The 26,186-nt window shown below is 38.9% G+C and overlaps 3 protein-coding genes across 4 annotated transcripts in view; 1 reads left to right on the forward strand and 2 right to left on the reverse strand.

Annotated features, from left to right (window-relative positions):
• The window catches only part of PRXL2A (peroxiredoxin like 2A), a 408,735-nt gene that overhangs the window by 12,858 nt on the left and 369,691 nt on the right, over positions 1 to 26,186 (reverse strand). The window contains exon 1 of one of the 2 annotated variants that reach the window (XM_061450110.1): positions 9,997 to 10,017. The exons of the other annotated variant lie outside the window; for it this stretch is intronic. The gene's annotated coding sequence lies outside the window, so the exon portion shown is untranslated. Of the gene's footprint in view, positions 1 to 9,996; positions 10,018 to 26,186 lie in introns of those variants that run through there. 2 annotated transcript variants of the gene reach the window in all.
• EXOSC3 (exosome component 3) lies at positions 6,967 to 10,186 on the reverse strand. The gene is made up of 4 exons (XM_061450091.1): positions 9,918 to 10,186; positions 9,646 to 9,795; positions 8,605 to 8,756; positions 6,967 to 7,196 (listed from the first exon to the last, which is right to left on the reverse strand). Exons 1-4 carry the CDS (start codon positions 10,176 to 10,178, stop codon positions 6,995 to 6,997), a joined length of 765 nt encoding a protein of 254 aa, XP_061306075.1. The 5' UTR covers positions 10,179 to 10,186; the 3' UTR covers positions 6,967 to 6,994.
• DYDC1 (DPY30 domain containing 1) lies at positions 11,418 to 17,649 on the forward strand. Its single transcript, XM_061450169.1, has 6 exons — positions 11,418 to 11,503; positions 12,534 to 12,686; positions 12,782 to 12,904; positions 14,966 to 15,046; positions 15,976 to 16,071; positions 17,525 to 17,649. Exons 2-6 carry the CDS (start codon positions 12,540 to 12,542, stop codon positions 17,564 to 17,566), a joined length of 489 nt encoding a protein of 162 aa, XP_061306153.1. The 5' UTR covers positions 11,418 to 11,503; positions 12,534 to 12,539; the 3' UTR covers positions 17,567 to 17,649.

Below are 26,186 nucleotides of genomic sequence, written 5' to 3' on the forward strand. Positions count from 1 at the left end.
ACTGGCTTTCATCATGTCCCAGAATTACCTAGATCAAATCGCCCTTATCTCTCTTCACTGGGAGTCACCAGCCACTCTGGTTAGACCTGCTCAGTTTACCCCTTATTTACAGTTTCTGTTTAGCACAGAGCTTGTGGGTTTTTTTGGAGAATCTTACCACAAAACAAGTTCTCTGCTAATCAGAAGCAACAAGAGCATCACAGTTCTGATACAGTACAGATCAAACTAGAGGCAACACGCCACGTGTGCTGTAACGCACCAGAATTCATCACCTTGCAGTCGCCTTGGAGCACAAGACCACCCCGCTTCCCAGACACTGGCTGCTCCTTGACCATGCTGTCCTGCTCCTGCAGGAGTGCATAGTGGCCCTGCACAGCTGGAAAGACACACAAACAGCAGTTCTGCGGGACAGAGCTGTATCACGATGCTTGCCATTTGCCTAAATGCCAGCACCTCAGGCAGTTGCAGGGAAAAGATTTTGGGTCTTTTTGCCCAGAATTCTGGTAGCTATGCTTTTATCTAACATGCTTTTAGAAATCAAATGGATTAGAAAAAGCACTTAAGTCCCAGCACTTAAAAAAGAACCTCAGGAAATTTCATGGCAGAAACAGCATTACCAGACTACTTGAAAAAGCTGGAAAATCTAGGAGGACTGTATGGTTTGGGGCTGCTTCTTTTCCTTGGAAATACATGAAAGCCAACATTTTCTCTACTTTTTAACCAGTGGGGGAAGGTTCTCTGTTAATATGAACCGTAATACACTGAAGTGGCTTTCTCACTGGCTTTGAAATGAGATCTGCGTTACAATGTATGCATCTTTGCCACTGGGATACAGCAGTCTTCAGAAACAACATTATGACAAAAAAAATTGACAAATTTTGTCAGGCCTCATCAGGTAATTAAACCTCTAATTTATGCAGACTGTCAACATTCCTTTCTTCTGAAATTTATAACGGTTGTTGCTCCAGCTGTGAACATTTGGCTAAGGTAGAATTGCAGCTCCATTACTTTTGTTGCCATAGTAATAACACAAAACAAAAACCCCAAACTTTTTTCTTAATAATACTTATGCACGTTATACCTCCAACAATCTGGCAGCTGGCCTTTGCAATCCAAAGGTCACCAGTATTACTGAGGGGGGAAAAAAACACCTATCACAAGGTGAAAAGATCTTTATTCTTTGCTCTGGCTAGGAGTTCATGACAAGAACAATAAACAGTTAATCACAGAAGTGACTCCAACTTCATTTATCCCCGTTGTCTGAGCCTGCACATCTGGATTCATCCAAGAGTATCTATCCTACTTCACATGGCAGTGAAATCACTTGAATGCACATACACTTCTAATAGATGCAGAATTCAAAATAAAACAAGTGTCATGAAAATACTGAAATCTAACCTTCTCTTCCTGTTGCCAGAAAGGCTTGCTTTCCACGAAAAGTGAGAGTGTTGCACAAGTGGAGTTGCAGCAGCAATTACTCTGTCCTTATTAGACGACTTTTGCCTTTACTGCTTTAGAAAGGTAGCAAGATTATGGCAGGAAAGCTGAATGGGAATTTGACTTCCTTGGGTATCTGTTTTTCCCCCTCTCAATAAGATCATATTATGTGATCTTAGTTTAATTTTCCATACACCTATACAGATGGCATTCACACGTTTTTTCCTGTTAAAAAAAAAAAAAGAGTAAGTTCCTAACACATGAAAAAAACATGTCACAGAGCAACAGGCACCAATATTTAATCTTCTCAGGTTTGGCATATTGTTCTTAAAAAGCACACTGACCCCTTCTCTTCCTGCTTTCATAATTCAGTTTTATAACAGTCAAACTGAAGAGTATCAGTCTGAAACTGCTTGTCTACCAGTTAATTAAGCTTCTCTAGCATGCCCGTGCATAGGTCACCCAGCACGCACTGTACCTCTATGCTAAAACATGATCTAGCATTACAAAACTTTCAATTCATGTACAGAATGACAAAGCTGTGTGTTATTTCAGAAGTTAATTACTTGTATTTCTTGTTGGATCATGCTTCTATAGATCAGCTTTAGACCAAGGGTGTTGTTAGACAAATGGCTTATATTAAACAGTCTTTTGTATTAGGAAATGGGAGAACTCAAAAGCAATGAGGAAACAAACAGTGGTCAGCTAAGGCAGGATCTAGGCCCTGTGTCTGCAGAAGGATTTCTAGACTAATTTTTCAGCATTGAACCAGTAAGATTGGATTCACATATACAAAAATAAAGCTTGACATTTTAACCCATGTGCTTCAAAGGGTGCATCCACACAGATAAAGACTGTTGTAAGTTTCAGCAAGGCCAGACAAAGGTCATTGCTTGTTTGGAGGCTCTACAGCAGTATGTACTCATGTGGTGGTGTTTTCAATCTCATTCTGATTCTCAGGAAATAAAAGCACCAGTCTGCCTACAGCCAGACAGAAGACCTGGACAGAGGACCTTGGATTTATTTTCAGTAAGATCAGGGTGTGGCAGTCGTGAAAGAAGCCAAAGAACCTCTACAGGTCTTTTGAAATTAGTTTCATCTGGATGACCTGTTCACAGTGGAACCCCAAGAAAAGACTGGTGCAACATCCTCCATCTAGGCAAGAACAGGAAGAAAGAATTAGTAAGTCTTTTTAAAGGGGATACAGAATCTTATACAAATCTCTTTTGGCAACAGCCTAATAAACACTGAATCACAGAAAAGCCTACCATTTGCAATGATAACCAAAGCCTCTGGAAAGAGCAGATGAGGTCATTAGTTCCTCTGTCTGTCCTTCAGTCTTTAATATCATTATAGCTTAAGTGTAATTAAAGCACACTTGAATCGCAGGGGCTTATAGTTTTCTTTTGTCCCATTTACTGCAGTGCTACCTATACTGTTACTCTAGTCCAGTGTTTTAGTTTTTTTCATACCAGGTAGGACACTAAGGCCTAGTAAAGAGATTTTTAATGCCTATTCAAGCCACTGGAATAGTGATCGAGCTTCAGGCTCTATAACCAAAAAGAGACTCCTGAACATCCCTAAATACCCTGATAGCACCAAAAAAGCCGTAACTGCATACTTGCACAATCAGGGTGTCAAACAGTCATTCTGTAGCAGTTCTGGTTGACTGCCTGCAACTACTACTTGGCTTCCATTAAAATCCAGACACCCATGTTTTTAGGCTATTTCTCTTTCAAGTTGTTAGGGCAAAACTGACATGATTCATTTATTTCTACAGACTCCAATTGTAGTTATGCATCTTGCAGTCTATACAAGTCATTTAGTAAGGACAAGGCGCTGGTATTACAACTAAATAAAGCGTCCTGCATTGTCTGTAACAGCTAGTTTCTATACTCAGAAAACATATCTCACCAAGTTGGTCGTATGTAGCTAGAAAAACTGGTGTAAATACTTTTTTATGTAAGCATGTAAAACTTGAAGCTGACCAATTTGTAAAGTTTAAAATAACCTGTCGATTTACTGGTTGATTTAGCTGTTACTCGGAATTATTTGTTGAAGCAGTAAGGAAGAAAACTAGGGCCTCTGTAAGAAATTTTACCTTCTCCAGAAGCAGATGAGCTGCCCTTAGTATTTAAAATCTGAGAGAAAAAAATCCATGAGCTCTCCTGTGAAAAGAACATCCAGGTCAGAAAAACAAAATGACCCTGTGATTCAGTGTTGGTGCCGATTTAGATCATTTTTACAGAACTTGGCTAGAAATCAAATAGATAAACCAGCAAACGTAAGTTCCAGCGTCTGATGGTAAGGTGGCAATGAGTAGCTGGGCACAGTGAACTGCTCATCTAGCAGAGCTACTGCCATACTGTAACCATAGCCTGAGTTAAGCTGTTTATCCTCTCATTACATTCAACTATTTATCTGTGCAAGTTTCTTTTGCTTAAGCAAATACAAGTTACACTTATGTGTTTAGTTGTTTATTATCACACAATTACAACACTGCCTATCTGTAATTTCTGTCATCATTTATTCTTGGTCTTTACGCAACGTAACAACCTAGGAAGGGTCACAGACTCTGTATTTCTTATTTTTAGTGTATGGTTTCCATTTAATTAACTTTAAGAGGTTGTGCTCACCACTGCAGACACACTGTCCATGCTGACAGCTACAACCTTTACTTTTTACATTAACTTGAAAAAAAGAGCAATATAACAAAGCACCTAATGCACAATAGCCAACTATCCACAATGAACAATTCTAAGTTGTTCTTTACAGCTGACAAGGGCATGCATCATGTAGATAAATTTAACGGAAAAATTCTACTGAACAAGGTACATTTGAAGTCCATGGCATCACTTCTGCATGTTCTATTTCCTTCAATATATGTGTTTACGTGCCCTTAATGGGAATGTGAAGGACTTCCTGTGACACGTCCAGCAGAATACCCAATTAACTTATGATTAGCCTGTCTTCCTAGAACCAAGTTATAGCCTGTGCCACTCTTTGGCAATACAGGTTTAGTCCCCAAGCCAGAACTGCAAATTCACAAAGACACCATATGGATTTTGCCTAGATATTTTGTTCATTAGATATAGCTTGTCAAAGCTAGTAATTGGTTTAAGGAATGTAGTTTTCCTTTTACCCCCAAAAAACCCCACCAAACCCAAAACTAAAATAACCCCAAACCAACACAAACAAAAAAAAGAAAAACCAAAGAACCCCAATATTACCTTCTTTTAGTAATGTGTATTTGCTTTCAAGCATTTTCTCCACACATTTTGCTCACATCCACTTGTCATTTTCTCCACTGTATAAATTGTCAAACTTAAATGTAGCACATACTTACCATGATTGCGTAGGGGGTAAAACAAGTACTTTGTGGATACACCATTTTGTTAAATTAACAACAAACATAATTTTATTGCATTTTGTTTCCTGCTCTTGATTTAACTATATTTGTATTTGGGTGATAAGCTGTTGACAGAGGGACAGATTAATGGCTAGTGTGAAATAAGGCACTTGTGATGTTGAAAACTTTCAAGGTCACTATCTGGTGTGCTGTGCTACCAAAACAGCATTTTTAAATCCGGGATTGTTCATGTATCTTGCAGGTTAGGCTTAAAATTCAGACTTTTGGAAGGGAAAGGAGGTTGCTTAGACAAGTAAAAGGGGGAGTGGTACGGCTAATTGCATTTCAAGCCACAACTCTTCAGGAAATGAACCATGTCATTCCCCATTTCTGTGGTTTTACTATTATGATCCAAGAACATTCACAGAACACCAAGTCAGCACCCCGAGATGATTTGGCAAGTGCTTTCCTGCTTATGCCAACTATTGTTCTAATAACGGACAACCTGCAGGGGCTCTGGTTAGCTAAATTTGAAAAAGATGATTGATGAAGAGCAGAGTTAGTGAAATCCTTATTAAATTACAGCTTTTTATGTGCAGTTAAAACACAGATTATAAGCCTAAAAGTTTTATGGGATATGAATGAAAGTCACTTCAGCTGGGAGAAGACAGGTAAAAAAAAGATGACTAAAGATCTACCAAGCCAGATGAGCAATACTCTAAATACTAAATAGGGAAGCCAGTGAAACACAGAAAGAATTCTGAATTTCAGCCATTAAAGTCACATGGAAATCATTAAAGTTGTTTTTTTGTCAGGGGAAGCCCTAGGTAAGTGTATTAAAGATGAATCACAGGAGTGGCTCTCAACTGAAATAATTTCTAAATGAGAGATGCCAAAGAAAACTGTAGCATCAAATACCACAAGCTGAACTACAAAAAATGCAGAATAAATAGGAACAATACTGTTTCTTCTTGGAATTAATATGGTATTCAGGCTTATTCTAATTAGCCTTTTCCCTCTAATTTACTGCTAACTATTGATATTAAACTATTCATCTTATTAAGAACTACAAAACATCATAGATCTGAAAAACCACTTAAACAGCTCCAATGCAACTCATTGGGTACACAGTCAAACTTTTCTCCTACATGAAGCAGGGATCAGTAGTTCCCCTTCAATTACTCCATGGCTCTTTCTGAAAAGAACAGTAGCAAACTACTCATGTACTAAAATGGACAATTTATCTCCCTTAGAACAGCATTTCCTCTACATGCATGTGAGGAAGCTTTTATTTTAATGCTGATTTTGTTTAACATGAAGCAAAGCTATATGGACTCTTGATGCTGTATCTAAAACAAAATACATATAAAGTGTCTAGAATTGAGAAATATATGGCTATTGCTGCAGTGGCCTTTACCTAATCTCTAGTTAAAAAGCTCTCATGAAAAAAAAACAAAAAACATGCAAGTGACTTCAAGTAGCAGCTGTTTAGCCTATTTTTTCCTTTCAGTGAGCCATCCAACTTCCTGAATTTTCATAATGATGTCCTATGAAGTTATAAAGTTAAGTCCTAATCACTATTTCCTCAATTCTACTAACCAGGTTATTTTTAGGGAAAGCACTAAGGTCACTGTGACCGTATGCTGAGTCTTATCTAATTGTTTCCCTTATCCACCCTATGCTTATTTTATACTATGCCCTGTAATTATTTTCTGTTACTCTCTGCATTTCTAGTCCCACATTTTGTTGCATATTAAATAATCACTTCCTGCACTGCATAAACAGAGCACCTGACTGGAATGAATGACCTGCAAGATACTTTCTACTACCTCAAGCAAGCATGTATTGTTTGAAGTGTTAATACTAATAATGATAAAAAAAACAAATATATGCATATTAACAAACTGACCATTTTTCTTACAAATCTGAGTAGTTATACCTCTAAACTCACAGCTACTGGAAGCTTTAAAGACTGTCTCCCCATCTGTCAAGAAATTCATAAATGTAAGCAGGACTTCATAATCACAGAAGTGAGTAAAACCAAAGTTCCTAAACAAGGCACAAATAAGCTGAGTGGATAAATAAGGAAACTGAAGAACAAAGTCTAGTATTTCATTTAAAAGAAAAAAAGGCTTTTAATATAAATCTGAATACAAAAATAACCAATACACCTAGTCATCTCAAACAAATCCTCAAGGCTTTCTTTTATTAATTCCCTGACAATTTGGCAAATGCTTGTTTTCTCTGTTCTGCAGTCATATACTCACAGGCTTCCAAAATATTTACTATAATTAAAGTCTGTTGAACTGTTCTGGCTTTTACCCATATTCTTCCATTCATTCCCAGGACCATCTCAAATGGGTACAACTGTGACAACTCCTGAATTATTTCAGATTTGGGAGCCAAGAGTCTGTAAAAAAAGATTTAAAAAGTCATTATACAGACCACACTATCAGTAACTAAACTGCAGTACTGGTGTTATGTGAGCTATTAAGGCAACACACCAAAAGGTAAGATGAACAAGTTGCATATATGCATCCAGAATAGCAATACAGCATCAGATTTTTGATTCTGCTCTCATCTAAAATACACCTAAAAATACAGGTGTGATTTTTCTAATTAAGGTCAGAAGTAATATCTGATAATTTAAAGTGAATCCATACTTTTATAACAATTCTACAATTTAATAGGTCTAAAACTGTTTGACAAAGTGACATTTTTAAAGTGCTGGTATTTATAAATTTAACACCAGAATCAAAGATGTATCTTCAAAAGATAGCTTCCCTTCTCCTTCAGGAAACGATATTAACAGCAGTAAACATAGAATACTTTAGTTTTATTAGGTGAGAGAACACTGCAAAAAAGCATCAAGAATTATTGTAATACACCTAGGATCAAATCAAGATCTAACAGGCTTTCTCAAAGAAAGATTACCACTTGTACCATACTGTTATTCCTTTACTTGCACGCAGACAGAATTTGGAAGACACACAGAACGGATGAAAAAAATATTTGTGTAAGTTCACACTGACTTCTGATGGGACATGTAACCAGACAAATTATTACTTTAAAAGTCCACATATGAAGTAGCTGCTCTTCACCTCCAGGTTGATTTTCCAAAGGACAACAAAACAAAACATCCAAAAGCAACAATGCTTAACTATCACTTAACCATATAATCTGGCATTCTTTGCCAGTCACAAAAGTCTTGTATTTACGTCAACATACATAAATCCAAAGTTCATGATACATTAAAAAGCTTCTGAAACAGTTCCTGGATTAACATGTCAGTTTTAAACAAAAATCCCAGTTTTTTTTTTTAAGTCTGTATCAGTATTTCAAAGCAATTTATTTTTCTTGGGAAGTCAGAATATAGTATGTAATCGATGTGGAAAGAGCTTTTTAATCACCTATCAGCCAAACGTATATCCGCAACAATCCCCATTAACCAGAAAAAGGACAGTAGGCATTCACAGTTTTTAAAGTCCAAGGTAGTAGATACATACCTGAAACCCTACCTTGAATATCTTATTTTGCCAGGTCACTGATTTTGTTTTCCATGCTACCTTGGCAACCAAATCGCTTTGTTTAAGCAGGTCACAGCACATCATATTGAAGAGCATATAAATCTCTTAAGTAGGAAAATAAATCTTCCTCCTAGGCCAATATCCATACCCTATTCAGTAAAACTGTTATAAACGCACTAAAACAATTACAAACTGATTACCGAACTGCCCACACTGCTCAGAGAAAATAGTTGCACGAATCCTACCCACCATAGTATATGTTAGTGACTACTTACTTTCCTTAGTACTTACTTTCTTATTAGACCTAAAGAAACTTTAAAGAGGAAGCCATCTTGTCCAATTATTCCCATTCCACTTGATCTTCCACTGCTGTCTATGCAGACCATCTCTGGTTCCATGTCTTTATTTGCTACAACGAACTGACCATAAATAAGATCTCCCACCTAAACAAAGCAGTATTAAAAAGCAAAAGTAGTAGAGAAGATCATACTGCATATTTATAAGCAATACTCAGTTGCTAGAGACCCTCTCATAAGGCCACAAAACAGCTTTAAAATAGTGGTGACACAAAAACTAGTATAGTATTTTCATTTTCTCTACTTCCACTAAATGCAGCATCCTCTACAAAGAATTCTCTTTTATCATTACTGATATTAGAAAAATAGAAAGTACAGAACTTTATTTCATGGAGTATTCCTCTTCTTAAAGACCAAACATTATGTAATCTGCTCTTGTAGTCATTTATGAGCTTGACGAGGATGATAACAAAAAAAAAGCCAAAACAAACTAACCAAAAAAAAAAAAAAAAACAAACCACCCCAAAACACAACAAACCACACTAACTTATTTTGGTTTCCTTTACAGTCAAATTTTCATTCTGGTGATGGTATCTCAGTTGGATGCAGAAGCTACAGCATGCATGTGCCATAGAGCTGTTTAGAACAGTGTTGTGAGAAACATTTTCTACCAGTACTGGATGGTATAAAAGCTTATTTTAAACCCCTAACTCTGGAGTGCCCCCTCAGATGCATATTACTCATGAACTGTATCTGCTGCTGGCAATATTATGGTAAAGTTAAAATGTAAGGAGTGAAAAAGCCTGCCATCTGCCAGATACCAAACCACACTAAATTAAATGACCTCTAAAAAAAACTCAGAAAACCCACAGCCCAGTCGTGCACACAGCAAAAATCACTGCAAATAAATCCGCACTCCTCCTTTTACATGCGGCTTATAAAAAGCAGTTTTACAAAGGAAAAACACGAAACAGTAACAGAAGCACCAGTAAGGGACATCGCTACAGCGTTACCGCCAACCAGCAAGAGCATTAACCTGCACGTTCGGCCTATTCCTCTTCGTGGCGCCTTCAAAGGCCAAGTAGGACAGAGACGCCTGCTCGCTCCCACCGACGTCCAGCTTAAACACGTCCCCCGCTTTGGCCGTCACTATTCCTATTGCGTGGTCGCCTTTGATCGGAACATACTGCAAACACGGTGTGCGGGACAAAAAAACGCGGACAAACGGGTCAGGAAAGCGCGGACAAGAAGATAGTCTCCTCCCTGTCCGCCCCCCGCCGCACACAGCGGGTCTCCCCTCGCCCCTACCCGCTTCTGCTGCGAGTCCACCCAGTAGGCGCCACCGGCCGCTTGCCGGTGCCGCAGCAGGCCGCATTTGGTCACCAACAGCCCGGCGTCGCACCGCCGCAGGCCCGGCCCGCAGAGTAGCCTGGTCGGCGGGGCCGGGCTAGCGCCCAGCCGCAGTCGCTCCCCGTCCTCGTCGGGGTGCGCAGGGAGAACCAGCACGTCCCCGGGCAGCACCACCTGCCCTACACGCTCCTCGATCGGCACACCACCTCCCGCCGCCATCGCGGCTCACGCGCAGACCGCTGGCGCCGCGCAGGCGCAGAACAACCACCGCTGCTGCCGCGCAGGCGCGGGGATCGCCGGGGTAGGCCGGCCGGATTGAGGGGCCCTGCTCCTCCGGTGCGGGGGGAGGTGCCTCTCCTGCGGCAGCGGAGCACCTTTACTGGCGGTGAGGGACGGGGAGCCGTAGCTCGGCGTGGGGATTCGCCTTAGCCTCGGGGGTAAAGGCGGTGGCGCCTTTGCTGCCCTGGGAAAGGCGTTCGCAGAGCGCCAGCGACATCCTCCGGCCAGAGCAGGGGTGCCCGCTTTTGGCGCGCGTTTTACATCTGCTCCTTGTTACGCATTTCAAAAGCTGGCTTCGTCAGCCGAGTGTGTCATTACTCCCATGCTGTCTTTCTTTCTGGAAATATTTTTCAGTCTGTCATTAATGCTAGGGAAAAGTCAAGGTAACGTTAGCGCAGTTAAGCTTCAGAACTAATACAGATACGGAATTAATCCTTTGCAGGGTTTTTAAATACCCGGTTAAAAGTCGCCAGTAAAACAGCTGGCCAAACCTGAGGTGAATGGCAGCCAACAGGCTTCTCAGGGAGAAGAAACAATCAGTTTATTTTAATGCTGGGCGTCTAACCTGGAACTTGATGATTTTAAAGGTCTTTTTCAACCTACTTGATGCTATGATTATAAACTTCCAGCAAGGGAGATCCCAGCTTCGTTTAAAAACGTGTCTTCTGCTTAGCTACAAAATCCTTGTTCAGTGTTAGCTCGGGTTTCTCATGCTAAAATTGAGATAGTGTTTTCTTCCCTTTCATATACGTGTGCATAAATGTATTTATACATGCACGTATAGAATGATTCTGTCTAGGCCTGTCAGGAAGGATCTGTAGCTGCCAGCTGATCGCGCCCAGGACTGGCTGAAGATGTCTTTCATTTTAGTGGAAGCCCCTTCTGTTACGAAAGGAAACCGTTCATGAGGAGACGGTGTTAAACGCGTTTCCAATTGTTTTTTCCGTAGGAAGACCCCATCGCATCGCCAAGGGACGGTAGCGGCCGCCCCGTGTCGCCTGTCCCGCTGCACCGCCCGCCGCCCGCTCGCGTCCCGACACCGAGAAGAATGCGACTGCCCCGGGAGTGCCCCGCCACCGGCACCTCCCCACTGCGCCCTCCCGCCAATCGGCTACGCGGAGGTCGCGGTGCGCCCAAGAGCAGTGTTGCTTAGCAACCCGGCGCGTTGTGAGGCGTCCTGTGCCGTGATGCCTGTGCCTGCGTTGGAGCAGCCGACAGGCCGGGTAAGACCGGGTGGTGCTGCGCGGAAAGGCTGCCGTCCCGAGGTTGCGCTCGGGAGGTAATATCGGGGAGCCGTGGGACTGGGGCTACTCTGAGGGAAGGCGAGCGGGGGAAGCCAGGATCGGCTGCGGCGCAGGCTAGATAATTACCTTAGCGACAGCGCGCAGCCTCACGGCGCCAGAAACAGGGAGGTGGCAGCACCGGGCGCTAGTAAAGAGTCCATGGAGCACCGGGTGAGGTAGAGTAACATGCCAGATCCGCTCTGGAAATCCCAACAGCGCCACAGGAGCAGGCCCGCCCGGCATATCATCTAGGGCAAGGATAAAAGCTTAAATAGAGCTCGGGGCAGAGTGTGTGGGCTGGAGGCACCGGTTGAGAATGGTCGGGACAATGGAGGTCTGCTAATGTGCCCTGACCCTTGTCCTGGACCTATCACCTTGGGGGTCAGTGGAAACATGAAGGGCCAGAGAGGTTTTGTATCTATGTCACTTCATGTGAGGTGGATTCAGTCCTTTTGGTAGCCAATGAAGGGCATTTCAGTATTGCAGAACTCGAGTTTCTTATGTGCATACTGTCACAGTGCTAGTAAAACCTTGCATATGTACAGGTTTATGCCTTTCATAATTGTGAAGACTGATTGCTTCAGGCCTTGGTTTTGCATACATATTCTAAAGATAGTTTTGCTAGCTCAGACTAAAATCTATCCTTATTCACAGAACTACTTTGCTGTACTTCAGCTATCTGTGTAGAAGTTTTCTGTGGTTTTTTGTTTTTTGTTTCTATCATGCTGACCTAAAATTACCAGCATATTTCTGGACAGTTTCTGAATTATACATGACTAAACAGTAAGGGGGATTTTAAGCATTTTTATTCCTGCAGTGCTGATATAACTGATCTATCACCGGACCTTTTAAGCACTAAACCAATATTACATTTAAATTACTTTCTTCAATTAATTGCTAGGTTAGTAAAAAGAATAATGTCATATTCAATATTTGGTGCTTGGGGCAATAATTCGTAGAAACCCTAATTTAACTCTGACATTGATGGGTAATGTCTTTCTGTTATTACTAGGTGTGAATGGAATCTCAGTATCTGAAGAGATGCCTGGGAAGTTGCTTGAGAAAGGGACTGGCAGAGGTTGCAGAACGTCGGCCTGCAGATCCAATAGAATATCTGGCACACTGGATTTACAATTATAGAAGAGTCTTAGATGAAGAAAAAAAGGTGGCTCCATCTTGGTAAAAAAATATTCATGATAGTATAATTGATGCTATTTAATCTCTATTTTTTCAATTGATTCTCTGTTACCTCTGAAATAGATAATGTTGGAGAGGATTGAGCTGGAACAGGAGCGGGAGGCGGCCCGCATAGAACTCGAAATGTTACAGAAAGTGAAGGAAGAAGAACTAATGATCCAGCAGAAACTTGAAGAACAACATCAGGTTAATAATATTTAGTAGTAGGCAATTATAAATAGAAATAGTATATGACGCTGTGGCATCTTGTAGCTCTGTATGTTTCTAATCTCTGTATAATGATTTGGATAGAAGGTAGCATAAACCAAGTATTTTAAACTCACTTTTCTAAATAGTAACTGGAGGAATTGGTCAGCACATAGCAAGGAAAACTTGCATACTATGTGGTAAAATGTAAAAAAAAAATAAAATACTTACATAAGAAGTAACTTAAAATAAGAAGACCTGGCTTCTGTAATTAATGATGAGCAAGAGCTGGTGCAAATAAAGTTAGAAATCATTGCAAAAATTGACAGGCCTGTTAGGAGGTATGGGAATGATAACCAATTATTGTCTGAAGTTACTTCAGTGTAATATCAGTAATGCAAACAAAGGTAATGAGAAAGTATACAAAATTGTAGAGATCTGAAAATGGTTGGGAATCAGTGATGTGTCACACCTTCAGTGTTACTATCATGACATTGATGTTATCTGCCTGGATTTTTTCATATGGCTGACTTTCAGGATGCTATCAGGAGGGTAATTTCAAATCCTGTTAAGCCCAGTTCCAGTATAAGTTGCATTTATTCTATTTCACTTGCACTTTTAAAATTTGAAATTTACTAATTTTCAGGCCTAAAGTTATGTGCCTAAGGATTTGTTGTGGTTTAAACCCAGGCAGTAACCAAGTACCACACAGCCACTTGCCCTCTCCCCCCACCTCCCCTTTCCCCACTTCCTGAGAGGGATTGCAAGGAGAATATAAAACTAAAAGGGGAAAGGAGAGGAAAAAAAAACAAACAACAAAATCCCACCAAAACCAATAAACAAAAGTGACGCACAGCAAAATTGCCCACCACTTGCTGACCAATACCCAGCCCAAGCCATGCAGTGATCAGTCCCTTCCAGGTGACTCCCCCCAGTTTATATACTGGGTATGACATGCTGTGGTATGGGATATTCCTGTGTCTAGTTTGGGTCAGGTGTCCTGTCTCTGCTCCCTCCCGGCTTTTTGTGCCCCTCCTCACTGGCAGAGCATAAGAGACTGAAATGTTCTTGATCAGGGTAAGTGCTATTTAGCAATAACTAGAACATCAGTAACATCCCTAGTGTGTTATCAGCATTGTTCTTGGACTAAAGCAGAAACGCAGCACTGTACCAGCTACAAGGAAGAAAATTAACTCTATCCCAGCCAATACCAGGATAGGATTTCATGAGTCATATAAAATAGCAAATGGAAACAAGAATATGAGATTGTGTCTAGAGATAATTCACAGGGAATTATATAAATTATTTCATGTAAACTATGGGAAAGATGTTGAATTATTCAATATTCACATTAGACACATTTTTTTAGCTTAATCCAATTTTGGCTATAGTCATGTACTCAGGCGTGTTTTGATTATATATCAAAAATGAATGCGAAAACTCATTACTACAATATGACTGCTCACAGAATGCTGCAGCAAACAGTATTCTCTAGACCCTAGTGTTGTTGAATGTGAGCACTTCGATTATGTAATTTCTTAATTTTTGATGCAGTAGGATTTAAGGTCACAAAGAGTAAACACTTTGTATTAGATATTTCTAATTGGAAATATTAAAGGTTGCTGCTGAAGATAATTAATGTCAATGACATTGCTTACTAAAGTTTTATATAAATTTGATTTGACGTGGCTTCATCTGTCTGTGCTAGGTACTATATGAAGTATCAGAGCTTAATTCAAAGCATAGGAGATAATGAATATAGACTGATAAAGAGCATGTGGAGCAAAACAGTATCTTAAGTGTGTATGCTAACCAGGTGTCTATTTTTTCATCCTCTTGATAGCAAAGACTTTCTATCCATGCAAATCTAAAACCTGTGAAAGTGTTGAGTCAGATGATGCTGGAAGGGTTTTATGTTATTAACACTGCAGTTATGTTTTATGCTTCCTTTTTATTTTTTTTAAGATTTCATTTTTGAAATACATTGTAAACAATGGGGTGGGCAATATGAATGTGTTTTTTTTTTTTCCCTTCTAATTACCTTTCTTAAACTGACTGCAGGCTCAGCTGGAACAAGAGCGTAAGGAGTTGGAACTGCAGAATGAAGAAGGCAAAATGCCGTTGCAGCAGGAAGATCAAGAGGTTTAAGCCAAAGCTTAGTCAGTTGTTTGAAAATACTGCTAATCAGCTGCCTTTTCCAGATGGAGGCACTAAATCCAAAACACGATGCAGAAGCCCATGGGTGTTGAACTGACACATAATGTAAAAAAAAAATAAATTGAAAATGGGGGAAGAATTTCTAACACCTTTTTTCCAGTCTGGCTTTCATACTTATATTTTTATCTGTTCTATTAGGTTTATTTAGCTTATGATCAGAGGAGAGCATTTATTGCAAAATGTAGCGTGTCAGCTTAGTTGATGCTTTCACATTCCTTGAGAAATGTGAGAAAGTATTTAAGTATGTCTGCTTTAAGTATTTAGACAGTAATGTTATACAGTGTGTCAGCCTGAAGTCCATTTGCTGTACCTGGAAAAGGAACTGTGGTTTGAAACTGGGATGCTTCTTGATTCTGAGATCTTCCTGGTACATAGAAATTCGTACTAACAGAAGAGTGTGTAGACAGATATCTGTGAAAATGCATGGTCTTTTAATGCCATTTCAGTAAAAACATGCACTGATAATTGGAATGTTTATCTCATTAAAGCTTTTAAATATGAATATCTCTTAAATTTACAAGGAGCACATCATACTTTAGAGATATGTGTGTTTTTAGAGCACTGTTAAAATACTGAGAGCACATAACTTTAAGAAGATGACAGTATAAAAGTGACAGAAAAAATTAATATATAGAAATTTAAACCAAAATTCCTGTTACTTAAAAAAGTCTGAAAAAAATTGTCTTAACAAGCATGCAAAGAACATATTCACATACTGACGTATTTCTATAGCATGCATCTAAGTATTCTCTATTCATAGATAGTGTCATTTTAACACATCTGAAATATTCTCTATAGATAATTATTTGTGATGCGGAATACTTTTAACTGAAAACTGGGTTTTGTTACCACAGGAAAACGATGAAAAGATGATAGCTGAATTTACCGATAGAGCTGGAGTGTCTAATTTGACCAGTGTTGAGGAGCTAGATGAGAATGAACAGCTTGAGGTAAGTGTTCAGAAAGAACAGGGAGTTTATAAATGATTGGTTCTTACAGATTTGCTTTTCTGTGCTGACATATCAAAGGTTAAAACTGTTAGAGTTAAGACCATGCTGGTTCTCTCCTGTGGTTTTGGGGGATGGTATTTTGGTCACAACCTTCCAAACTTCCCATAGCCTTTTCTCTGGTACAAGTTAAGCTATTCTAAAAGACACTGTGGCGCTGGCTAAGTCCTCAAGATTTAAAATTTCTTTTTGTATTCAGGTATGTTACAAATGAAAGTATGAATATAATCAGAGGAGGCAGCCTTCCTTTTCTATGTGAAAACATAATCATATACAGCATGTACTAAATCATAAAAGATAAGTTGTTTTTGAGTGATTGCAGTTATTTATATTTTTCTGGTTGGTGTGAAGTATATTTTTGCGCAGCAGAATGCACTCTTGTGCACATATTTAGCATGTAACACCAGATACTAAGAACACTGCTCACTAAAGCTAGGACCTGCTCAGAATCAGTTTATTTGAGCTCTGTGCCAACACGGATGTTGAATGTTTTCAGTACTACAACTATGGCTCTATACTGTGATCCTTGAATGTCTTCTATGTCCCAATCATTCAGTGGTTATAAAGATGCTGATATCTGTATTCCAAGTATTGTGTCTTGAGATTTTGGTATACTGGTTCTAGTACATCATTATTAGAACCCTTTTTCCTTTATTAATAATTAATAATCCTTAATAATTTGCTCACGTAATTTCTGGCATCAGTAGTGTAATTCTAGCTCAAGATTTATATTGTGATATTAATATGCTCTATGTTTAGGGTTACTTTAATAACGGCCTGGTTTATAAGGGTTATCTAAGTATATTTATGAACATATTTATGACTATTCTTTGGGTCAGGTTTTCACAGGTGTTTGGTGTTTTTTTTTTCACTAAGCTAAATCAGATCTCATATAGTCCCAATTTTTATATTTTTCAAATAATTATAAAATAGTATTTTTGAGGCTTCAGGTATATTCTGTTCTTAAATAAGTGAATTTCAAAACCAGAAGCTGCTTCTTATATGTGCCATCTTCCAAGTTTTCATGCCTAAAGTCATTTAAAGTTGGATTACATTGGCCTTTGGTGATGTTATCTCAGGTCTTACAGTGATATGTTTGTTGATTTAAACTACAAATTGAGAGCAGGTCAATAAAATTAAAATGTATAGACTTTTACTATTGAAACTGCTGCTCTGAGAATCATAATACTTCATTCAGACTCACTGGATTTTATAATAAAAGTCTGGTGATAAACTTCATTGTATTTCACTGAATGGAAGAATACATAATTATATTGATAAATATGGACTTACCTGTTATGTGAGTTGTTTCTTTTTATTTTTTCCTCATTTTTACTTTTAAAAAGTTCAGTTAATGCTGGCAACTGATAGAATTTCTTTTTTTTTTGTTTGTTAGAGCACAACAGAAGCAGAACAAGAAAGTTCCCAACCAATCTGAAAGTAAATATGTTTTCTAATTACTTGCTGATCCTGAGGTGCAATGTCTTAATTTATGTATTTTACATATAGAACTGATTTATATACCTGTTGTTTTGGTTTGTGTGCTTTCTGGGTGTTTATATAAAGTCTGTTAATTCTCGCATGTGATGCCTCCTTTTTGTTCTTAAACCACTGTAGCTAGTCTGGCTAACTCAGGCAAAAAATTGCAATTGAAATGAAAGCAGTAAATATATTTTGTACTTACTGCCTGTTGATTCTTGAAGTGTAACTAATAATTATATATACAATTGCATTGTCAAGATTATTTTGGAGTAGAGGCTACAATATCATAATTTGAAAAAGGTTCTTTTGTTTGAAAGAACAAAATGTTGAAAATGGATTTTTCCAAGAATTTGAATGGTTTCTGATAGAAAGAGGGAAGGCTCTGCAAATTAGAAGATGGAGAGAGAATTCTGCACACCAAAGTAGATGCAAAAATCAAATCAAAAGATTTCCCAATTTATATGGAAGAGGTAAATTGAACTCTGTGACTCACTAAACAGATCCACTAGAAGATCTTGTGTGTCTAAGAAATCTTGAAGTTCTTTTTGTATCACTGTTAGCTTTAGGCTTCATAATAACCTTTTCTGGCAATTGTGTGATATTAGGTGATCTGCAAGTGTCTGCATATCAATTTTGATTACTCAAGTCTTAATCTTTACTGCATTTGTCTTGAATTTGCAAATCCGTAAATTACATCAGTGTTGTTTTTACAAAATAACCATTACTAATTCTCAAAACTTCACTTGTAATAAAATATATGAATAAATTTCTGCAATTACTGATATCTTGGTACAGGTTATCAAGAATGTTCCATGTTCATTATAAACAGAAAAGGCACCAGCATTAAGAAATCACACGCTTCTTGGCTTAAGCATGCCTTTACAGCTTAGTGTCTTCTAATAGTACAGGTTAGTTGGACAATTAATGTTAAGTCATTGCCCGTAGTGTATAATGAAAATACTCTCCATTACAAATTCAGTGCTGCATAGTTGATGCATTCATTGCATTCTTCAATTTTGGGTTGAAAGAAATTCTGAGGATAATTTCACTTTCATTTGTTTGTATACATTTGTTTGTATTATAGCTAGCTTTAAGGGTTTTGCTCTTCGGCAAACTGTTAAAAATATCTATATACACAACAGGAAAAGGTCAATTGTGTAATAAATATTTTTCTGCTCTAAATAAATTGTTCTGTTCATGTAGCTCATACTAGGCATAATCCTATCATTTTTTTTAAAGGTAAGCACTACTGATTTCTAAAATAGTAATGTTATTTTTCCCTTAAAAATAATAAAGCTTGTTTATTAAAAAATTCCTATTGCCCTCTTTATTGCCATATTGCTTTTTGGATGCCATTAATGACATATAAGCATCCTTAAAATCAAAAGAGGAAAATATCACTTTCCAGGTATAAGTACTTAGGAATGTGTCGTGGTTTAAACCCAGTCAGGTAACTCGTTTGCTCACTTCCCCCCCTTTCTTGCCCTCCCCCTGCTCTCGGAGGGACGGAGAGGAGAATCGAAAAGAATGCAACTCCCACGGGTTGAGATAAGAACAGTTTAGTAACTAAGGTATAACACAGATCACTACTGCTACCACTAGTGATAATAATGATGAAGGAAATAACAAGGGAAGAGAATACAACACCTCACCACCAGCCGACCGATAACTCTCCCCCCAAGCCCGACCAAGCACCGACCGATACCTCCTCCAACCCCGCAGTCTCCCAGCCCTTCCGGCTAACTCCCAGTTACATCCTGGGCATGATGTGCTGTGGTATGGAATACCTCTTTGGTCAGTTTGGGTCAGGTGTCCTGTCTCTGCTTCCTCCCGGCTTCCCCTCCTCCCTGGCAGAGCATGAGGCTCACAAAGTCCTTGGCCAAACCAAAACATCATTGTTATCAGCTCTGTTCCCGAGCTGAAAGTCAAAACACTGCACTACACTAGCTACCAAGAAGGAGAAAAAATGACTGCTACTGCTGAACCCAGGACAGAATGTTTTTATAACTTTTTAAGTAATGAGAAATTGAACTTCTTTTGTCACTAGGTGGTCAGGCTTTGCTATCTACATTTATTCTGCATTGGTATTGGTTTCCAGTTTCTATGACAGTCAAGAACCCTTTCTGTGGAATAAATATGCTGTTAGTGCTGATATTCCAGTAAATGGATTTTGTCAGGTTTTGATTATATTTATTAGTAATAGTCAAAATAGTATAATTTTAAGACCACATTTTAAGATACTACAGTTGTAATTACACCTATTAACACTGTATGCATGGCAGCTTCTTGTGGCAATCTCAAAGGGATAGAGTAAGTGGTAGATAGGTGAAGTTTCTCCTTTGAGCCAGTATATGTAACTGAATCTTGTGTAGATTAAAATTTTCAAAAATTGATAAGTAACTGTGTTGGTTTCCCTTTTCTGCCCAGTCATGCTGACTGTGAAAATTTCAGCTTTCATATTTAATTAGGAAAACATTCTGTTTGTAAGACAGTATTTTAAAACCTGCTAGGAAATTATTCTAATTGGTACTTCCAATATGTGGCTTTCATTTGTATCTTTGATTTTGTTGTGTGTCCACTAGAGTGCATCCTAAATAAACACACTGGTGACTCTGTCAGTTGTAACCCATGAAAACAACTTTTGTTCATCATTTTCTTTCAGTTTATTTTTAACTGTGACTTTTTCTTTGTGATTCTGCAATTCATATTCCTTTTCTAGGTAGGAACTGTATTTTTGGATGGGAACTTTTATCAGAAAATTGCTTAGTAAAGGTCAAAATAAAATGGTAGATTCCAATTTCCCTATTCCTTTTTCTGTTTTATTTTGTATACAGAAGACATAAGTTGTTCAAATGTTATATATAGGATTTCCCATTTTTTCAGGATTGGAAGTGCATAGACCTAGTGTGTTGAATACCTTCTGTAGCTTTATAGGAATTATGTTGCATGTGGGACCAAAGGATAAACAGTTCTTGACTCAGTGTTTTCTTCAGGTGCAAAGCAACCTGTAGGTAACTTGGAAATGTAGTTCACAGAAAAGATGACTTCTGCTTGGGCTTCCAAGCCTAAAGGGAAATTAAGGCAGCTTAAAATCTCTGCCTTTTTCTGAACTTGAACCTCCTTTGGATATATTTGGATATATGAAGAGAACAGAGAAGATGCTATTTTATTGTTACTGCACGTGATGTGATGTCATAAGTGTTAATACAATTTAACCTCTGCATAAAAACTAGAGTTTTATATTGGGGAAAAAAAAAAGCAATTACCTAATGCAACTTCAACTACAGCTTACATTCTCTTTGAATACATTTTAGTGGAATGAAGAAGATGGAAAGCAGAGGCAGATGATGGAAAGTGTTGCTGAAAATAAGATGCTAAATACTGACAGAAGATTTATGAAATTGTGATTTCTCCTTTCTTCAGAATAGGATCAGAGTTATTTAGGCTGCTACCATGTGCAGGTCCTCCACAGAACGTGCTGGTAGTAACATGCCCATTCACAGCTGTTCTCATTCCAGCGATACTGAAGCATAAGGATGAAAACAGATATGAAGCCCAGAATAGGACAAAATGAATCAGATTAACTATCAGTCTGCTCACAAAGATGGAAACCGAGCTCTGCAATGTGAGAAGTTTCTCTTCTACTAGGAGAAATACATTTGCAGCAAGTACATTTTAATGTTTCCTTTTAGTAAAGTAGGCTTTAAGTCCACAGTCCCCTTTCTTATGATGGATAATTTTCCTTCATAGTCTAAAGGAACTAATTTATGTTTATGTAAGCAAAATCTTGATGCAATAATTTGCTACTGGTAAGAAGAGTCAGATGAATTAGTCTGGATTAAATGTAAAATTGAATTTGCCTGAACTTTCCTAATACGGTTTACTCATATATGAAGTCAGTTATTAATTGCTTTACTGCTGTGAAGTTTTTCTTGTACTTTAGTTAGATAAAGAGCAGTGTTGTCTATTGACTACAGCTAGAAAAAGAGTCTAAACCCGTTCTTTGCTGATAAGGACTGATCTACTTTTAAAAATATCTTACTGGTGCACTCACTTGATGTGTTTTTACTTTTTTTTGTTTTCTGGCGTTACTAATATAAACCCTCATGCAGATTTTGTGCTTTAAACTCATGTATTTGTTTCAGCTCATATGATGGAAGAAACTGTATTATTATAAACATTTATACAGGCATTTTAGGCTAATAGTAGTGGAAGAAAGGAAGGGTAGAGGAAAGTGGCATTTAATCACGCTGTCACAGTGTAGCAGACTTTTTAAGAAGCAAAATTTGAGAGCTCTCAGATTTATATGCAGCTTAAATAGTATGAATCTTCCCTGTTAACTCATCCCAGCATTTCGTAGAATCATTATCATAAACTAAAATTGGTGTTTAACTTAGATCAGAGATCAGGTTTGTTGTTGTTTATTTTACTGGTTGTTACTTGAAATAAGTTACTCTAGAAGATGCTACACCATGAAAAATTATATTCACTAGGCCCTGTGTGGAGATGCTAAGTGCTTCCATTTCATCTTTAATTATAGGGCACCTAAAACCAATGGCCATTTTGAAAACAATTGGGATGACTAATTACTTAGGTTAGTCTTTTGACTATATGGACATGAGGTAAGGGAGGGGGAGGTAAAAAAAAAAAAAGTGGTTATGTTAAGCCATTTTATTATTAATCATAGAATCATAGAATAGTTAGGGTTGGAAAGGACCTTAAGATCATCTAGTTCCAACCCCGCTGCCATGGGCAGGGACACCTCACACTAAACCACCTCACCCAAGGCTTCGTCCAACCTGGCCTTGAACACTGCCAGGGATGGAGCATTCACAACCTCCCTGGGCAAACCATTCCAGTGCCTCACCACTCTAACAGGAAAGAATTTCCTCCTTATATCCAATCTAAACTTCCCCTGTTTAAGTTTGAACCCATTACCCCTTGTCCTGTCACTACAGTCCCTAATGATGAGTCCCTCCCCAGCATCCCTATAGGCCCCCTTCAGATACTGGGAGGCTGCTAGGAGGTCTCCACGCAGCCTTCTCCAGGCTGAACAGCCCCAACTTTGTCAGCCTACCTTCATATGGGAGGTGCTCCAGTTCCCTGATCGTCCTCGTGGCCCTTCTCTGGACTTGTTCCAACAGTTCCATGTGCTTTTTATGTTGAGGACACCAGAACTGCACACAATACTCCAAGTGAGGTCTCACAAGAGTAAAAGGGACAGGATCACCTCTTACCTGCGTTGTTATCTATTACAAAGACTGCATTGATGTGTCTGTACTGGTGCATAACTTTATACTTCCCTGTTATTTTGCATCTGGCATAATTTAAAATTTCAATGTATTTTAAGCCTGGGTTTGATTTAGAAAAACTTGTGCAAAGCATTCGACACTGTCCCACATGACATCCTTGTCTCTAAACTGGAGCGACATCAATTTGGTGGATGGACCACTCGGTGGATAAAGAACTGGCTGGATGGCCGCACACAAAGAGTTGTGGTCAATGGCTCAATGTCCAGCTGGAGACCAGTAACAAGTGGTGTCCCTCAGGGATCGGTGTTGGGACAGGTCTTGTTCAACATCTTTGTCGCTGACATGGACAGTGGGATTGAGTGCGCCCTCAGCAAGTTTGCCGATGACACCAAGCTGTGTGGTTCGGTTGATACGCTGGAGGGAAGGAATGCCATCCAGAGGGACCTTGACACGCTTGTGAGGTGGGCTGATGCCAACCTCATGAGGTTTAACCATGTCAAGTGCAAGGTCCTACACCTGGGTCGGAGCAATCCCAGGTACAGCTACAGGTTGGGGAGAGAAGAGATTCAGAGCAGCCCTGTGGAGAAGGACTTGGGGGTGTTGGACAGAGAGAAAGCGAACATGAGCTGGCTTCAGTGTGTGCTTGCAGCCCAGAAAGCCAACCATATCCTGGGCTGCATCAAAAGTAGCGTGACCAGCAGGTTGAAGGAGGTGATCCTGCCCCTCTGCTCTGCTCTTGTGAGACCTCACCTGGAGTATTGTGTGTAGTTCTGGTGTCCTCAACATAAAAAGGACATGGAACTGTTGGAACAAGTCCAGAGAAGGGCCACGAGGACGATCAGGGGACTGGAGCACCTCCCATATGAAGGTAGGCTGACAAAGTTGGGGTTGTTCAGCCTGGAGAAGAGAAGGCTGCATGGAAACCTCATAGCAGCCTTCCAGTATCTGAAGGGGGCCTATAGGGATGCTGGAGAGGGACTCTTCATTAGAGACTGTAGTGACAGGACAAGGGGTAATGGGTTCAAACTTAAACAGGGGAAGTTTAGGTTGGATATAAGAAGGAAATTCTTTCCTGTTAGGGTGGTGAGGCACTGGAATGGTTTGCCCAGGGAGGTTGTGAATGCTCCATCCCTGGTGGTGTTCAAGGCCAGGTTGGACAAGGCCTTAGGTGATATGATTTAGCGTAGGGTGTCCCTGCCCACGGCAGGGGGTTGGAACTAGATGATCCTAAGGTCTTTTCCAACCCTAACGATTCTATGATTCTATGATTCTAAAAGCATTGACATGTCGGAATATCATACCAAAGCTATCTATCTGCATAATATTACCTCTGTAAGGAGTGTTAAGAAGCTTCAGGAATCTTTTAACAAACTCTCCAAGTTGTTGCCACTTTCTGCATGTAGTCATCCATGGATCTCAACAGAAGTTGCTATTAAGAAGGATTTTCTTTTCCCCCCATAATCTTGGGAAAGTAAGTGTGATTTTAGTTTGATGCAAGAACCCACTGGTGTTCGAGTTCAGCAAATTGTTTTCTGAACACAAGAAATTATTTTACTCATTGTTTCCTCTATCATTTAGATGTAGTCTAGTAGATTCCAGATAAAAAAATATGCTTTTTCTGAGAGAGAAGAAGTAAGTATATCTGAACTTGATCAGTATCTTGGTTAGTCTGTTTTTCTTAATGAACTAAATCATATTTTCAGCTCTATTATTGAGCTGATTGCTCTTGTTGTTTTGCTTAAAGAAAACAAACAAAGCAGCAAAACTTTTTTTGGTGCACTGAGGAAGTACTCTTCCAAGGAGTTCTATTTGTTCTCATTGAAGTTGCTGAAAAAGCTGTGGTTGAAATCATAAGAGGATTGAGCTCTCTACTAACATGAGCATGAGTTCTACCTCTAAGAAGCACTCTCCTATTTGTTAAATTTCTAATATTCTTAATATTCAAACTTGAGAGAATTAACTCAAGCTTCATGTAGGGAAAGATACTGCACAAATAAAAGAGATTTATTGTTGCAGAAATGGTGGGAGAGGGGAAATATTTAGATAATAAATCATTCCCATTGTAGCAAGGGACACTGCAGCTCCCTTTTGCTGTTTCAAGTCACATTCCTGGGTGTTTTGAGCTTCTCCAATCATTCTGCTGCATTTCAACCCCACCTCCTGAATGTACTTTCTTCCAGAAATGACTGGCTGCATACAGACACACCTGTATTTGGTTCATTATTATCTTAAGCAATTGTGGTTTTGCCACTGATGTGTTTAGTAGATAAGTTTAAAAAATGCTATTTATTTAGCTGATAATTGTAACCCTGGAAACAGGATCTGTTGTTTGTTTCATTGTAAACCTAGCTGCACTGAAAAGTTAACCTTAGGCACTGACAGCTGAAAATGTCTAGGGCTGGGACTACTGTGAAGTTCTTAGACAGCTGTTCAACATTTTTTCAGTGGGCATATGTATCTAAGTGGAGCCTATAGAAAAAAGGCACCACTATTTTGTTTCTCACTTGGGCTTGAGTTAAGTGTCATTGTGTTTGCTTATATTTTAAATAAGGTTTCTTCTCAAGAATTATGATCAGTCATCCCTCTCAAACACTATTATCTCAATAGATCATGTTTTTATAAACACTGATCTCTATGTATCTTTAGGATAAATGTTTTCACCACTGCTGAGACGTAGGCTACTGTTAAACACATATTCCCCTCACCCTTCTTATGTGACTTTCTTAGCTTGCTTTCTTTCTCTTGAACACTCAGCATAGTTACATGATGTATGAATGTCTTAGAATTTGCGCAAGCTTTGCTAGGCACAAAAAATCAGGCGATTACAGCCAGACCTATATATTTCTACATACTTGTCTTTGCTCTCGACAAAGTAGAGTACTGTAAGGGCAGGTTTCCAGGTTTCCTTTTTTTTTTTTTTTTCTTCCCTGCAGTTTCTTAAAATGCCTCTACAGCTACAACTTTCTCACTATTCTGTGACTACAAGAAAGTTGCCACTTGTATTTGTGGTAAGCTTATGCACATGAGAGCAATAAACAAATATTCTTTTTTCACACTTCTTACTTTAAATCAAAGGACCACTTAATCTTAAAAAAAAAATCCAGTGGCTATTCTGCATTTTGCTTTGGTAAGATAATTAAATTCTTCGTAGTAAATAAATTAAAATTTTATCGCTTACAATATTTCAATGCTATAAACACTGTAAGAATGAAATTTGCAGCTTTGAATAGGCTTCAATATTTGCGAATTCAAAATCTGGAAATTAATTTTGTATTCTAGTTTTCTGTCTGTGTAGAGGATACTTTAGTTTCTAAGAAGATCATG

The sequence above is a fragment of the Pezoporus flaviventris genome, unplaced genomic scaffold, assembly GCF_033815535.1.
Source record: "Pezoporus flaviventris isolate CSIRO_AGI_PZ_B2104156 unplaced genomic scaffold, CSIRO_AGI_Pfla_v1 ptg000001l, whole genome shotgun sequence".
In the NCBI taxonomy this organism is placed as follows: Eukaryota; Metazoa; Chordata; class Aves; order Psittaciformes; family Psittacidae; genus Pezoporus; species Pezoporus flaviventris.

What these genes read in the sequence shown, in the direction of transcription:
- EXOSC3 (XM_061450091.1), bottom strand. Translation starts at nt 10,178, where the DNA reads ATGGCGGCGGGAGGTGGTGTGCCGATCGAGGAGCGTGTAGGGCAGGTG. An exon ending in TGGACTCGCAGCAGAAGCGG is followed by an intron (nt 9,796 to 9,917) that starts GTAGGGGCGAGG and finishes CCGTGTTTGCAG; the next exon opens with TATGTTCCGATCAAAGGCGA. An exon ending in TCTTTAGGTCTAATAAGAAA is followed by an intron (nt 7,197 to 8,604) that starts GTAAGTACTAAG and finishes CTTTTTTTACAG; the next exon opens with ACTCTTGGCTCCCAAATCTG.
- DYDC1 (XM_061450169.1), top strand. Translation starts at nt 12,540, where the DNA reads ATGGAATCTCAGTATCTGAAGAGATGCCTGGGAAGTTGCTTGAGAAAG. An exon ending in TCTTAGATGAAGAAAAAAAG is followed by an intron (nt 12,687 to 12,781) that starts GTGGCTCCATCT and finishes CCTCTGAAATAG; the next exon opens with ATAATGTTGGAGAGGATTGA. An exon ending in ATGAGAATGAACAGCTTGAG is followed by an intron (nt 16,072 to 17,524) that starts GTAAGTGTTCAG and finishes TTTGTTTGTTAG; the next exon opens with AGCACAACAGAAGCAGAACA.